Source organism: Alexandromys fortis, unplaced genomic scaffold, assembly GCF_014885135.2.
Source record: "Alexandromys fortis isolate MF-2015 unplaced genomic scaffold, M_Fortis_MF-2015_v1.1 scaffold_364, whole genome shotgun sequence".
Lineage (NCBI taxonomy): Eukaryota > Metazoa > Chordata > Mammalia > Rodentia > Cricetidae > Alexandromys > Alexandromys fortis.
This window is the reverse complement of record NW_026068245.1, coordinates 217090-232975: the sequence shown is the minus strand read 5'-3', so window position 1 is coordinate 232975 and position 15886 is coordinate 217090. Positions and strand designations below refer to the sequence as shown.

At 50.7% G+C, this 15886-nt stretch overlaps 2 protein-coding genes across 10 annotated transcripts in view; both read right to left on the bottom strand.

Moving 5' to 3' along the window:
- The window catches only part of Myo1f (myosin IF), a 65259-nt gene extending 64682 nt beyond the window's left edge, over window positions 1-577 (bottom strand). The window contains exon 1 of the mRNA XM_050131252.1: window positions 439-577. Coding sequence (XP_049987209.1) covers window positions 439-441 — 3 coding nt within the window. The 5' untranslated portion in view covers window positions 442-577. The remainder of the gene's footprint in view (window positions 1-438) is intronic.
- Window positions 578-3904: 3327 nt separating this feature from the next.
- Window positions 3905-15886, bottom strand: part of Adamts10 (ADAM metallopeptidase with thrombospondin type 1 motif 10) — a 31618-nt gene continuing 19636 nt past the window's right edge. For 3 of the 9 annotated variants that reach the window (XM_050131244.1, XM_050131249.1, XM_050131250.1), the window contains 14 exons: window positions 14684-14791; window positions 14201-14346; window positions 14043-14106; window positions 13033-13135; window positions 12632-12765; window positions 12406-12529; window positions 9892-9972; window positions 9639-9802; window positions 9415-9541; window positions 9192-9321; window positions 7767-7971; window positions 7230-7406; window positions 6990-7152; window positions 3905-4588 (listed from right to left, as the gene is read on the bottom strand). In XM_050131244.1, the coding sequence (XP_049987201.1) occupies window positions 4479-4588; window positions 6990-7152; window positions 7230-7406; window positions 7767-7971; window positions 9192-9321; window positions 9415-9541; window positions 9639-9802; window positions 9892-9972; window positions 12406-12529; window positions 12632-12765; window positions 13033-13135; window positions 14043-14106; window positions 14201-14346; window positions 14684-14791 (1836 nt within the window). In that variant the 3' untranslated portion in view covers window positions 3905-4478. Of the gene's footprint in view, window positions 4589-6989; window positions 7153-7229; window positions 7407-7766; window positions 7972-9191; window positions 9322-9414; window positions 9542-9638; window positions 9803-9891; window positions 9973-12405; window positions 12530-12631; window positions 12820-13032; window positions 13136-14042; window positions 14107-14200; window positions 14347-14683; window positions 14792-15886 lie in introns of those variants that run through there. The other 6 variants (XM_050131243.1, XM_050131242.1, XM_050131247.1 and 3 more) reach the window with 5 other exon arrangements.

Sequence of the window (15886 nt, the reverse complement as noted above, 5' to 3'; positions counted from 1 at the left end):
GTGGTCAAACCCGCAGACCCCATGAGTGTTTCCAAGGAGAGCTCCCCCAAACACTCCCATCTCTAGACCAACTTCCAAATATGAACTCCGGAAACAGAGGCCAAGACAGGAGGAAGTGCTTGTTTCAAACCACAGGGAAATCTAGGATCTGAGAGGACTCTCTAAGCCCCTGGAAAGGGACATGTCCCTCTCTGGCAAACTATGTAATCCCCTTAGGGATACCTTATCCCTTCCTATTCTGCAGACTTGGTCCTTATAGCCAATCTGGCACCCTTAGAACTTGATTCCTGGTGGAGGACCATGGGATACCCTGTGCTGCCCCATGGGAGTCCCTCTCTTAAGGCCCTGCAATTCTCATAACCATTGCCCCAATTTATGAGGGTGCTCAGGGCACTGCTACCAGGCCGTTACTCCCAGAGCCAATACTGAAGAACTTACCATGGTGAGGGTTGGTGTCTGGGCTCCTGTGGGTAGTGATAGGGGCACAGGCTCAGGGGGTTCCTGAGAGTGGCTCTGGCATGGCCCTGCTTCTTCATCTACTCCTTCTGCAGACTCCTGGCCCCAGTTCCTCTTGCAACAGCCCCTCTCTCACTTCCTTTGACGGGAGGGGCCATGGCCACAGGGGAGGGAAGCTGAGGGTGGGGACAATGCTCTGAGCCTTAGTAGCAAAGACCTTGCTGAAGTTGGAGTCTGGAGCCTGGAGGGATAGGTTAAAGACGTCTGGCAGCCACTGTCAGACAAGAGAAAGTCCCTTCTCCATCTACCTCCCCAAGAAAAGAGGCTACAGCAAAAGGCATCCAGGTCAGTTGACTGCAGGACTGGCCACCTAGTTGAGGTCTTTCTCTTCTGAGTCAGGAAAGGGAAGTGCTGTTTCCGATGTGTCTGCTCTGCGTGTTCTCGTGTAAACCTCTTAAGACCCTCCCTGCAGAGTGTTCCTCCAAAGCCAGTATGTTAGTAAGGACAAAGAGAGTGGAGGCCACCGCAGCCTCATGCCCATGTAGGATTTTGTACGTTAGATCTGGACTTCTTCTTCTTTTATTCATCTTTGTGTTTGTGTGTTTGAGTATGGGTGCGTGTGTGTGTGTGTGTGTGTGTGTGTGTGTGTGTGTGTGTGAAGGCCAGATGACAGCTATCACCCCACCTTGAGACAGGTGTCTTTCTGTCTTCCCACTGTGGAAGCCAGGCTTGCTGGCCTACAGGTTTCAGCGATTCTCCTGTCTCTACCTCCCATCTTGATGTGGAGCACTGGGGTTGCAGGTATTTGCCACCATTATCTGGCTTTATGGGGAGGTCTGTCTGGGGATTCAAACTCAAGTCCTGATGCTTGTGTGAAAAGGGTCATCTTCCTAGTGCCAAATCTGGCCTTAAAAAAAAAAGATTTACTTTAAGTAATTGTACTCATAAGTGTGTGTGTTGGAGACCAGCTTCAACAAAAATACCACTTACCGGAGTAGGGACACTGGGATAAGAAAATTAAGATGACAAAGATGCGGATGAAAACAATAAAACAAAACACAGGATAGCATCGGAGGGAGTTCCAGTGAATACTGAAATGGCCTGCGTTTAATTTTCCTTACACTTTTATACTCCAGTACCACAGGGGAAAAGACAAAAGACTGCTTTAACACATGACAAGAACAACTAGAGCAGTTATGTGCTTCAATACTTGCTGTCTCAAGTCATAAACATTCTGTTGTTTAGGCAGTGAACCCGCCCTAGACCAAGAGCTCTGAAGGCAGCTACTCCCAAGGTCAAACCTTCTATTTCAAAAGAAGGAGCAGAAGTATGTTTGAATATCCTGACCATTGGTCAGGGTGGGGTAGATCCAACTGTATGGGCCATCTTAAATATCAAAAGAACCAAGTATGAACATAGCAGACAATGAGAACTACTGAGAACTCAAGAACAATGGCAATGGGTTTTTGATCCTACTGCACGTACTGGCTTTGTGGGAGCCTAGGCAGTTTGGATGCTCACCTTACTAGACCTGGATGGAGGTGGGTGGTCCTTGGACTTCCCACAGGGCAGGGACCCTGTTTGCTCTTTGGGCTGATGTTGGAGGGGGTTTTGATTGGGGGAGGGGGAGGGAAATGGGAGGCAGTGGCGTGGAAGAGACAGAAATCTTCAATAAATAAATAAATAAATTAAAAAAAAAAACCCAAAAGAACCAAGTAACCACACCCTAGTTCAGGATGTGCAGCCCTGGTTGTTGTCAACAATTTTGAGCAACCTCAAACTCTCAGTTCAGACAAAGTGGAACTAGGTTCACAGTTTTGGGCCTCTGTGTGTCTGTGTCCATGTGTAAGTCAGAGGCACTGGATCTCCTGGACCTGGAGTTACAGGAAGTTGTGAACCATCTGATGTGGATGCTGGGAATTGAACAGAAGTCCTCTGGAACAGAAGGAAGTGCTCATAGCAGCTAGCCGAGCCATCTATCTGGCACCTCCACCCCTGTTGGCCCCAAATCTGTATTTTGTTGTGGGTTTTGTTTGTGTTTTGTGAGACAGTCTCATATGTAATTCTGACTGTTCTAGAATTTACTATGCAAAGTAGCTGGCCTCACACTCACAGAAATCATCCTGCCTCTTTCTCTGGAGTGCTGGGACCAAAGCTATGCACCACTGCTCCTGGCCCAATCTGGGTTTTCACACCTGTGACTTTGCCGATTTTATGACTTGGCTCTATCAGCGGCACCTAGAGCATGCAGGGCCTACCACACAGCCCAACCCTTGATCTTTGGAAAACCAGATCTCGCAAGAGTCCTGTTGACATTTGAGGAAATGATGGTCACCTAGGCAGACAGTGGTGGTGCACACCTTTAGTCCCAGCACTAGGGAGGAAGAGGCAGGCAGATCTCTGTGAGTTTGAGGCCAGCCTGGTCTACACAGGGAGTTTCAGGACAGCCAGGGCTACACAGAGAAACCCTGTCTCAAAACAAAGAGGTTGTCACCCTCTCATACCACCCACTGAGGATGTTCAGTCTTTGGTTTATGTCTGAGGACTGGGATGTCTCTGCATCCTGTGCTCTCTTGATGAGGCGTGCCCCCTCCTGGCCATAGCTGGGAAGTCTTGTCTCCAATATCCAGGGGCAGTAGCACAACTCAGTATGTAGAAAGGTGCAGAATGATCATATTTGGTCGGGAGTACAAGGAGACTGGATCTTTGAAAGCTTCTGTAAACTGCACTTTTGTCTTAAAATAAATTTGCTTGTTCTTCGAGAAAGGGTTTCTCTGTGTAGCCCTGGCTGTCTTGGAACTTGTCTTGTAGACCAGGCTGGCCCTGAACTTAGAGAGCCACCTGCCTCTGCCTCCTGAATGCTGGGATTAAAAATGGGTGTGCCACCATCTGGCTATTGATAGTTTTTTTTTTAAAAAAAGTTTATTTATTTATTATGTATACAATATTCTGTCTGTGTGCGTGTCTGCAGGCCAGAAGAGGGCACCAGATCTCATTACAGATGGTTGTGAGCCACCATGTGGTTGCTGGGAATTGAACCCAGGACCTTTGGAAGAGCAGACAATGCTCTTAACCACTGAGCCATCTCTCCAGCCCTATTGATAGGTTTTTATTTGTAGTGGCCAGAGTTCTCTCTCTCTGCTAGGGATGACTGATTAGGAAGTGTGGGCATGTGCCCCACTTTTAAGAGCTTTTATTTTGTTTATTCATTCGTGTGTGTGAGCACATATGCCACAGCAAGCTTGTGGAAGGCAGAGTACATTTTATAGAAATTGGTTCTCTCCTTCCACCACGTGGATCCCAGGGATTAAATTATAGCTGTTACCTTGGCAGGAGGTGCCTTTACACACTGAGACATGTTGCCAAGCCTAGCTGTGTGTTCCCTTTTGATCCTAGGGTCTGGGCTGGATGGTATGCCTATACAGAGACACAGACCCACTCACGAGCATCTACATAAGACAGAACTTTATTGATGTAAGGCTTCTTGGTGAGGAGTGTGTGGACCCCAAGGCAGGGCTTGTAGCACCATGATGGGGGTAGCCTGGATGTTGGGCTCCCCCTGGGGCAGGCAGGGCAGAGGTTGGGGTAGATCTTGCCCCTGGTTAGTCTGGGGGAGGGTCGCAGGGAGGTGGTATTAATCCCACTCCCCCATAGCAGATATAAATCCCCCCAGCTCAGAGTGGAGGGATAGAACAGTGCTGGGGGCAGGGCACCGGCATACCCCCTCCCCACCCCCACTCTTCACAGTACATATTCCGATCAAAGGGTGGGGGGAGTGCTGGGGACTTAAAGCTGTGTGCGGCATGGGGCAGCCCTCTTTTCACCGTCAGCTGGACAAGAAGAGGGTCCCTGGGGTAGCCAGCTCTTCTCCATCCCCTAGCCAGGATTCCTATAGGGGTTACCCAATAAATAACTTTCAACTGCATCTCACCCTTCAATCCCAGCCTCCCTCCCTCCCGCAGGCCCTCTCCAGTGGAGTTCCCTCGTCTGTGCTCCAGGGTGGCTCCGGGTGCTGCACACCCCTAGCGGCCTTGGCAGGTTTTGCAGCACATCTGGCGGAAGTAGGCTCGGCTACAGAACTGAAATTTGAGCACCAGGGGGCAGTAGGCCACCTTGTTCACATCCTTGCATTCTGCAGTGGTGGAGGGGAAGGGTAGGAGGGAAGGGAGAGAGATCAGTCAGCGATTTCCCCAGCGGTGGTGAGCTCTAGCTGGCTTTCCTCTTCACCCGTTCCCTCATCACTCACAGAGGGATTAGCATCATGCTTGCATCACAGTCTAATTTTGAGAATCTATGTATTTTCTATGTATTTATTGTTATCCTGTGTATGGTGTGTCTGAACAGGCATGCATGTCACAGCACACACATGAAGGTCAGGGGACTACTCTGGATTTGGTCCTCTCCTTTCATTGTTATGTGGGTTCTGGGGGATTGAACCACCTTTACTCACTGAGTCATTGCGCTGGCCCCCTTGTCTCCTGGTTATTGTTTTGAGGACTTTCTTTTGTTGTTGTTGTTTGTTTGTTTGTTTTTGAGACATGGCTTCTCTGTGAATCTTTGGAGCCTGTCCTGGAACTAGCTTTTGTAGACCAGGCTGGCCTCGAACTCACAGAGATCTGCCTGCCTCTGCCTCCTGAGTGCTGGGATTAAAGGTGTGCACCACCACTGCCTGGCTATTTTGAGGATTTCCAATACAGCATCTGGATCTGCCCAAGACATACCCTCAGTGAGAAAAACATTTTTTATTCTAGGATTTCCCTTTTTTCCTCTGCTGGAAATTGAACGTAGGGCTTTAAGTATATTACGCAGGCACTAGGAGTTATATTTCCTAGCCCGCCTTTGACGTTTTATTTTGACAGTGTTTGGATAAATTGCTCAGATGGGGCTTGCTCTGTAGTATAGGCAGGTCTTGAACATGCAGTCCTCCTGCCCTGGCCACCCTGATAACTTAAGATGACAGACCTGTTGTGCTTTTGATGCCAAGAGAATTTGTTTCCTTTGGCTTTTCAATAAACCTTTGAGTTCAGCTCAAAGAATTTGTAATTTAAAGGCTGGGTAACAGCTTAGTGAGAGAGCACTCACTGAGCACCTTGAAGACGGTGATGTTTAACAGCCTCTGTGGGGGCCATGGACAAATTCCCACTTTGCCTCTACGCAGCACTTCTTTCCAAATGAATGGATCGTTTGCAGTCTTCACAGACTGGGAAGACACAGTCTTGGAAGGTGAACCATTGCTGTCATCTAAATTTCTCTAATTCCCTCCATCAAAAATAAATTTGCACACAAAAAATTTTATAGCTGGGTGCAATGGCTCACATGCCTGTAGTCCTAGGTATGAGGGAGGACTGCTTGAGCATGGCGTTTGAGGTAACAAGGCCTGACTTAATAAAAAGAACCAGTTGTGTGTGGTGGTGCATGCTTGTCATCTCTGCAGGTGGGACAAGAAGTTGGAGGTCATCCTTGGCTACTGTGGTGTGGGAGGTCCTTCTGTCTCTGTGCTGCTTCTCTTGGCTAATGAATAAAGAACCTGCTTTGGCCTGTTGATAGGGCAGAACTTAGGTAGGCGGAGAGGATGGAACTGATTGCTGGGAGGAAGAAGGCAGAGTCAGAGAGATGCCATGGAGCCACCAGAGTCAGACATGCCAAATCTTTGCTGGTAAGCCACCGCCGTGTGGCGATACACGGATTAATAAATATGGGTTAATATAAGAGTTAGCTAATAATAAGCCCCAGCTAATGGGCCAAGCAGTGATTTAAATAATATGGTTTCGTGTGATTATTTTGGTTCTGGGCGGCTAGGACGAAGAAGCAGCTCCCTGCAACAAGACTGGGGTCTATTAGATCTTGTCTCAAAGTGATAAAACAAATCAAAACAGCTGGGCAGTGGTGGCACACCCCTTTAATCCCAGCACTTGGGAGGCAGAGGTAGGTGGATATCTGCAAACTCAGGCAGAGGCCAGTCTGGCCTAAAGAGTGAGTTCCAGGACAGGTATGGCTACGCAGAGAAACCCTGTCCTGAAAAACCAAAACCAAACAATAACCCCCCAAAAAAAAACAGATAAAAAATAAAGAAAAGAAAAAAAATTACATAGGTAAAAAAAAAAGGTGTAGTGTAAAAACGGTGTTGTGTAAGCACCGAATTTTCCTCCTTCCAAACAGGGCACATAGAATGGAGACGCAGTATAAACCGTGAGTGGGTAGGGACTACCATTGTCAGCATCTCACATGTCACGTGACAGATTTCTGTGCCCCAAACATCAACAGTGCCTGAGCTGGGCTTGGGATGAAGTAGTAGCACCCTCGAAGCCTTGGCTACCACCCCTGGCACTGCAAAAACTGGGCGTGGTGGTGAAGTCCTGTAACCCTAGCACTTGGAAGGCAGAGTCACCCTTGGTCATATGAGATCTGAGTTTGAATCTGAGACTCACAGGATAGAAGGACAGAGTCAACTGTCTGCCAGTTGCCCTGTGACCTTCACAGGAGCCCCAAAGCAGATGAATCACCATCTCACCTTTTCCCCGTGGTCCACATACCTTCTGGGCCATCTCCAGGGGGCACCACGCTGTCACACTTGGCCTCACACTGCTGCATGGTGGATGGCCGCAGGGCCTCTGTGCACTCTCGGGACGGCTGGCCCGTGTGGCTGGTGCACCGCACCGTGCGCTGCTGCTGGCCGAGGCCACACTGTGAGGAGCACTAAAGAGAGGAGCCACCGAGTCATCTCTCTAAGACCACTGTCCTCACCCTTATCCCGCAGGGCCGTGCCCACCTACCTCACCCCACTCGCTGGCCACCCAACGGGCAGGAGGGCAGCGGCGCAGGTTGCATCGCATAGTGGTTGGTGGCTTGGCGGAGGGAGGGCAGTGCCCAGGGGGCAGAGTGGACCGCTGATCTGCACTCTTACAAAGGACCACTCGGTGGCGGAGACCAGGCCCGCAGCTCGGGGTGCACTGCAGTTAGAACGGGTGTTTTATATTCAGTGTAGGGTGGGTGCTGGCCAGTGGGACACAAGTAATGGACAGGTAAGGAATGGACAGGTAACTGGTGGTCCCTGTGCTGTCCTCCAGCCCAGTCTCTGATACTGTGTTACCTGCAAGCCTCACCACCTGTCCCAGGCTGGGACCGCCTTTCATAGGCAACGGGCCAGACCAAACCCAAGTCCAGAAGCCTGGGAACCCACAATGACCTCTGTTGCTAACAGTAGGGCTTGGGGCAAGGTTGCTTCGGCAGCCTTTCCACACAAACAGCCCAGTTCCCGTGCGCCTTCTGTACTGAGAGTGGGTTGGGTGGGGAGAAAGGTGGAAGCTGACCTCAGACCATTCCAGGGCTGCCCACTCAGGAGGGCACATTGGGCCCTGGCAGGCCTCCAGCACAGGTGGGCGTGGCTGTGGACAGGCACTGTCATCTAGGGCTTTCTCCTCTGCAGCAGACACCCGGCGCTGGCACACCACCGAGCGGCTTCGCACCCCAGCGTCACAGCTGCGGCTGCACCGTGACCAGTTTCCTACAACCCAACTGTGAGGGTGGGGCAATGGGTCTGAGTGCTGCACAGGGCAGGGCAGCTCCCCTCAGAGATCACCATTGCCCTATACCCAGACTTCAGACAGGAGGGAGGGCTCTAAGGAGAACCCATTTTTTGGGCTACAAGCTTGTCTACAGTGCATGACAGCTCAGGTGCAGAACGGTTCAGTACATCAGTTGTTTTTTTGGTGTATGTATGTTTGTAGATGTGTGTGCATGCACATGTGTGCACTTGGAGCGCTAGAGGTGACTTGAGCGTCATCCTATGCCATCCCCACCTCGTCTTTTTTTTAAAGATAGCGGGTCTCGCCGGGTGGTGGCAGCGCACGCCTTTAATCCCAGCACTTGGGAGGCAGAGGCAGGCAGATCTCTGTGAGTTCGAGACCAGCCTGGTCTACAAGAGCTAGTTCCAGGACAGGCTACAAAACCACAGAGAAACCCTGTCTCGAAAAACAAAACAAAACAAAAACAAAAACAAAAAACAATAAAGATAGCGGGTCTCAATGAACGGAGCTCACTGACTGGCTAGCCTGGCTGCCATTCCAGTTCCAGGGATCCTGTCTCCACCCTCTCCTCCTAAGCTAGGGTTAGGTACCTGCCACTGTGCCCATGTTTTTGCTTGGGTGTCCTTTTATGACACAGGCACTTGCGACACATCAACGGGGCCATTTTCCCAGTCCCTGTGTGTGTGTGTGTGTGTTATTTAAAATTTTAAAGGACTTGTTTTTCTTTCTATGTGTGTCTGTGTGCACACATGTGTATATAGGTGCCAGTGGAGGGGACAGAAGAGGGTGTTGAATCCCTTGGAGCTGGAGTAACAGGCATCTGTGATCTATCTAACGCAGACACTAGGGTCAGACCTCCTCACAATCAAGAAGCAAGTGCTCTTTACTGAACCACCTCCTCACTGGATTGAAACAAGATCATTATGTGGCTCAGGGTGGCCTCCACTTCACTAGGTAATCCTGGTTGGCCCTGACCTCTTAACCCTTTTGTCTAAGCCTCCCAAGAGCTGGGATTGCAAGCATGAACTACCACATTCAGCCGACAATCTGCCTCTGACCCTCACTCAGGTGAGCACTTGACCCTGTGACCCCGTGAATCCCCTAACGCCAGCACTCACCCTATCGTCACCCACTCTCTCTCCCCTCTCCTGTGAGGACGATCCCTGACTGCAGAGAACACTCCCACCTTGTTCCACAGCGCGCACTTACTCTGGTGGGCATGGTTCTGTGTTGCAGGCACGCTGCCGGTTAGGCAATTTGCTGTGGGCGCTGCAGTAGTGTGGGGCCACCGCTGAGCTGTCCAGCTGATTTCGGCACTCCACCACTTGAACCTGGCTGCCTGGGGGAAGGGAGGAGCTCTCTCAGTCCTGGCCAGCCCAGAGGTGCTCAGGGTGGCTGCCGTGCTGGTCCCGGGCCCACACTCTGGCCTCACCGCCTGCGCACTGGGCTGAGCACTTGGTCCAGGGGGTGTAGTGCCAGGAGTAGGGAGGCAGCGCATCCCGGGCAATGGGCGCGTTGAAGCGGTAGTGGAGGGCAGGCAGCTCTGCCTGGGCCAGCACCTGCGGGTACAGGGAACAGCCATGGCCATGTCATGGACTTCCCATCCCCACAGGACACTCAGGTACTCCCGGACTTTGCCCCCAGCTTCATTGTTACCATGACAATGAGAGATGCATTAATGGGCCCCAGGGCTTCTAGGCTCTGGGCCTGATCTGGACCCTGACGTAGATGAAAGGTGGTCCCAGCCAAGGGAAGGCGGTGAGGTTGGGGGGTCCCAGGTAGCCCCTCCAGTAGCAGAGATTCCTGGTCCCCTTTTAGGGCTGAGGTAGAGCACATGGGTCAGAAGTGAAGTCACTCTGCCTGCCCTCCAACTCCCATGGAATCACAATTCTCATCCCATCTTACTTACCCAGGTGGCTAAGGGACAGGTTCAGATATTGGATGAAAATGTGGACGGAGCCTTTGGGGATCCAGACGACGTCCTCATACCCTGGGTGGTGGAGTTCTGCTGTCATCCCCTCAGCCTGCCTCCACATGCCCCTGCGTCCCTCCCCCTCATTGCTCACACTTAGGGCTGCAGCTAGCCACCTCATGCTACATGCTTAGAGCTTATATCATGGCAAATTCATCTGGACCTTATGAAGTATGGAACCATCATGTTCTCCTCCCCCGACCCGTGTGTGTGTGTGTGTGTGTGTGTGTGTGTGTGTGTGTGTGAGGGGGAGGGGGAGATGCACGAGTACCGTGTGTGTAGACTGGAGGAAAATTTTAAGGAGTCTGCTTTCTCCTTCCACATGTGGGTCCTGGGGATCAAATTTAAGTTCCCTTGCTTGCACGTTACTGACCAAACCATCTGCCCCTCTCATTGTGTTCATTTACATTATAAAACCGGGGCTCAGGGAAGCTGTGCAGTTCACCAGGGGTTTACAGGCAAGAAATGGTTGGCTGGGATTTGAGCCCAAATTTGTCTGCCTTAGAATGGGTGAATCCAATTCCCCATGCCCATTGAGCAGCGAGGTTGAACTGAGGCAGAGGGAAAAGGGTATCATGGAAGCTGCAATCTATACAGGTGAATGAGATTTGAGCACCATAAAGCACCACCACTGACTGCCCATCTGTGACCACTACATCTCTGCTCACCCATTCTCCCAAGATTCTTAGTGTCTATGCCTGGACCCCCACATTGTCCTGTGTGCTGGATTCTGCAATCACCTTCCCCTTGGGTTGTGTTTCTGTTCCCTAGTCTAGTCCATGTCTTTTTTGTTTGTTTTGTTTTGTAAGACAGTTTCTCTGTGTAACAGCCCTGGCTATTCTGGAACTTACTCTGTAGACCAGGCTGGCCTTGAACTCAGGCTGGCCTGCCTCTGCCTCCCTAGTGACAGGATTAAAGGTCAACTCAGTATCTTACCACTAGAGCACTGTGGACACTCCAGGGGTTGGGATCAGGGGTTCTTAGGCCGAAGAACCCCTCAGACTTCCCTCTTTTTCCTCATTCTCTTATCATTTTAACATCCTATGAGATCTTCATTCTGTCTCCCAACCCAGTGCCCTTTTTGTTTCTCTTGACAGCTTATTGCCTCTCCCAGGTCACCTACATTGACTCCTCTTGCTATTCCCTACCGCACATCTCAGAACCATGAATGGCAGACATCCTGCCACCTGACTTCTAATCCAACTCCTTTCTATCTTTTTTTCTGTATTCTATGTGCATGTGTTCCTGGGTTTTCGGGTGTGTGTGTGTGTGTGTGTGTGTGTGTGTGTGTGTGTGTGTCGGTAGGTAGATCAGGACAACACACACTGGCAGCTGGGTTTTCCCTTCCACCTTAGGTTCTGGCAATTGTTAGGCTTATGTAGTCAGTGCTTTTAACCATTGAGTTATCTGGTCCATGCCCAGATCTTTTTTTTTTTATGTGGGTTCAGTGAATCAAACTTAGGGTTTTGCGCTTGCACAACAAACACAATACTGATTGAGCATCTCCCTAGCCCAGGTGTTTTAGTCTTTTGTTGTTGTTGTTTTGTTGTTTCCTGGCTGTCCTGGAACTCACTCTGTAGCCCAGGCTGACCTAGAACTCACAGAGATCCACCTGCCTCTGCCTCCCGAGTGCTGGGATTAAAGGTGTGCGCCATCACTGCCTGGCTCTATTCTTAGACCAACCAAACAAACAAACCACCTCTAATCTAATCGTGCCTTGAGAATGACACACACACATTCTGCAACTTGTTGTCCCTGACAATCATATATCACCTAGTCACAATCCCTCTGTAACACTTTCAGAACCGTCATCCTTCTACAACCCTCTCATCATCTCATCCCTACTCCCTGGGCATTCTCTTTCTCAGCCCTGACAGTAAGACCTCCCATGACTCACAGGATGGGAAGTGACTCCCTGTAACCATCCTGAAGCCCCCAGGACGGTGGAGGGAGAGAGCTGGATCCTCAGTCCCAATTCATACAAATTTCCCAAGCCAGTAGCTGAGACCTTTCCTTATGACTGCAATGGGCTGACATGGACTGTGAACGTCACAGGATCTAGAATGGCTGTGTCTCTGGGCGTGTTTGGGTGGATATTTTAGACTGGGTTAACTGAGGTGGCAAGGTCCACCCTAACAGGCAGCACTGGTCCAGGGCTAGAGGACCAGACTGCGTATAAAGGAAGAAGAGAACTAAGCACCCATGATGGACTGTGTCTCTGAAAACTGCAGGCCATATGAACTCTTCCTTATTTCTACTGAGGTATTTTGTCTCAGCAACAAGAAAATTAGGGACAATTTTGTGCTCCCAGGACTTTGGGGTTCCCAAAACCCTACTATACTTCAGATCCTACAGGATCCCCAAAGTCTAAGGAGTTACTGGTCTTAGCTTCTATAATGAGGCTAACACAGATCCCAGCCACGGGAAGGAAGTAGATGCAAGGATTCTTACCACTTCCTGGCAAAGCTGGGCTGAAGACCCCCTCGATGGTCTCACAGGCACTGCCGTCACCCCCACACACTCGGCATTTGTCCTCTCGGAGATCAGAACCCAGGACCCGGTCACAGCCCACATGCTGCACAGGAAGACAGTGGTGGGTTGATGGCATCATGGAGACCTCTCCCTCCCCTAAACTTCTCCCCAACCTGTCTTTCCTCCTCCCTGGAGTCTCCTTTACCTTGCACTCGCCGCTGACACAGATGTCCACGGTGTCAGGGCGGCAGGGTGTGCCATCCACCACAGCTGCTGCTCTCTCCGTGTAAAAGTTGAAGCCTTCTGCTAGGCAAGTCAGTGAACAGGCCTTCACGCCCCCTGGGGGGCATGGCCCCATCAGACCTGGAGCCAGGTCACCCTGGAACTCCCTGCCTGAGGGGAGGTAAGGACAAGAGCAACAGACCCCAGACTTGACACCATGGGCAGAGGAAATAGGGATTTCCCCCTACATATAAAGTACCATTGAGTTGTATCAAAGACTGAATTATATCATTCTTTCCTTGGGCAGAAGATGAGATGCTGTGAACCTATAAGCCAACTGCTGCCATCCTCAGGGGTTCCAGGGCCTCTGGGAAGCTCACTCACCTCCGCGATACGTCTTCCACGTGTAGAACTTCCCACGGAAGGGAACACTGTCAAATTCAGAGCACTGCATTTCTCGGAAGTCCTGGGAGCCAGGGGGACAGTCCTGGGCAGGTGTGAGAAGAAGTCAGGGTAAGGAAGTGTTGTTCAGCCTGGCAGGAGTCCAGGTGAGGGCGGATGACCCATGGTAGCCACGAAGGTGTGTGTGTGTGTGAGTATTTGTGTTCACGTCTGGGTGCTGGACATCTGAATTCTGGTCCTCATATTTGCACTCAAGCACTTTACTAAGTAAACCATCTTCCCAGCCCCTATGTATTTATTTTTGAGACAGGCTCTTGCTGTAGATAAGCTGAGTTGGCCTCAAACTCGAAATCCTCCTGCCTCAGCCAGGTGCTAGACTCATAGGCACGCACCACTGTACCTGCTTATGAGACGGGACCTGAGTGATTCACTAAGTTACGGCTGAGCTGGGGGTAGATGCCTGGGTTCTGAGTTTAAACTTTTCTTGAGACAGGTGGAGCTGGTTTGCAGAAAAGGATTAAATTATTGTGAATGTGAGTGGTGTGTAGATGCTCTCTCTGGTAATCGCTGTGCAGGGGGCCACAGAGGCCACTGCTCCTGATGTCTCCCTGATGTCTGAGCATCCCTTCTGATTCGGCGGCCTGCACACCTAAACATCTCCACGAGTAGGCAATAGAGCCATCTTTAGCCAGAGGGAACCCTAACATTTAAGGAGGAACCAGTGGGACGCTCCAGAGGGGAAACACTCAAGATGGGCTTCGGAGGATGCTGGCTTGGTGACAAAGCTTACTCAGGCTTTGACGGATGACAGTGAGTAGTAGGGTCTTGGTTCTGGGGGAACTGAGCTGTGAAGGGGAAGACACTAAACTGTATTTGGAGAAGGGTCGGGGAGGGAGGGAGCTGACAGGGGAGGTGCTAGGCTGGAGGGAGGGGGATAGGATGGGGGGTGGTGGGAAGGAAGGGTGGCTGGGGCAGGACAATGGAGAACTCACATCGGTGTTGCAGGATCGGTGCCTCCGTCTCTCGCCCAGACAGTACTTGCCCCCAATGGTCGGCCTGGAAGGAGCAGGGGACAGTGGAGAGAGATGAGGCCGTGGGTAATGGATGCTGTGGGTTGCCTCGCTGTTGGAAGAGGGTCGCTAGGGCTGACCTGGGGCTGTCGCAGTGCCGACTGGAGGATGACACACCGCCACCACATGACCTGCTGCAGTCGCCCCATGGAGTCCATGGGCCCCAGGCCCCATCTACACCCTCTGGTCGAGACCCAAAGGGGACACACACACGTTTGTAGCACCACTGGGTGAAAAGGGGTGGGGGAGGGAAAAGGGGTGAGTGTGACTTTGCAAAGCTCTGGGTTCAATGCCTCTTCTCGGTCTATCATCCCCCAAATTACAGGCACAGTCCTCTCTGGAATTGGGGGTGTGTGACATGAGGAAGGGCTGGATCTGAAGGCAGGGTGTCTGACACAGTGGATCACAGCTTGAATCCAGAGGCAGGTTAATAGATACAGCTTAGGTGGAAGCAGTACCAGGGCCTATTAAACAAATGTGAGGGGCATGGCTTAAGATGCCAGGGGCTGTGGTCTCAAGCTGGGCAGGCAGGACCGAGGGGAAAGCTCTTAGGCAGTTCTCACCCCTTTGTCGATGGTATGTGTTTGGCACAATGTTCCCTCAGCAGCTGGGATGCTATTGGTGATGCACCGATTGCTCTTGCTCAGGCACCACAGTTCACTGCAGACCTCCTGCAGAAGGGAGGAGACCTCTCAGGCCCATCTTCCCCCACAGGCACGCCTTGGGGGACCCAGTACCCTCCTGGGTCTTAATGATCCCCCCTTAGGATCATGGCCTGACATTTCTCTTCTGTCAGTATGAATGGAACACTTACACTTACTATAAAGACTTTGGGCATTGTGACCCCTATTTCAGTGTAAGAAAACCAAGAAGTAGAAAGACAAGGTCCCTCTAGGCCCTGAAGATGGCTCATCAGATAAAAGCATTTCCTGCCAAGTCTTAACACCTGAGTTCAATCCCCAGGATCTACATGGTAGAAGGAACAGTTCCTAAAGGTGTCCTCTGACCACACGCATGCAATGGAATAAACACACCCAAAAGAAATAAATGTAATTTTACAGAAAAGGAAACATGGCTACTAGCTAGATATAACAGCACTTCTGTGGGACAGCCTAGTCTAACTCAGATCTTTGAAGTAGGTGCCGTATTTTACTGATTCAGGTTCTTCCAAAATCTGGGAGCTACTATGGAAGACAAGAAGGATTTTCACTTCCTCTATTGGACCAGTGAAACAACTCAGGAGAGAACAATTTGAAAACTTAGGGCTAGCTCAGGGCAAGAGTTTCAGCTGTCATTTTTTTCCCCAGCGATGAGTGAGTGTGTGTGTCAGGCCCAGGCTAAGACATTTGTCACACAAAACCAAAGCAACCCCAGAAAACTGTTCTAACCCTTCAGGTCAGTGGTTCTCAACCTGTGGGTCACGACCCCAGGGGAGGGTGTTGAATGACTCCTTCACAAGGGATCCTGCAATCAGATATTTACATTATGATTCAGAACAGTAGCAAAATTAGTTATAAAGCAGCAATGAAAATAATTTTATGATTGGGGGTCAGTCACCACAACATGAAGAACTGTATTAAAGGGTTTGTTTGCAGCTGTAGGAAGGCTGAGAACCCACCACCAGATTCAGATATGGCCATGTCTCATGTCCCCTCTCAGAATCTCGCCATCCAAGGGTTCATCAGTAATCCCCTTTTAGCAGATCCCTTCCAAGCCAATTCCTGAGTTCCAGGCCAACGAGAAACTTGGATTTGAACTAAGCCATG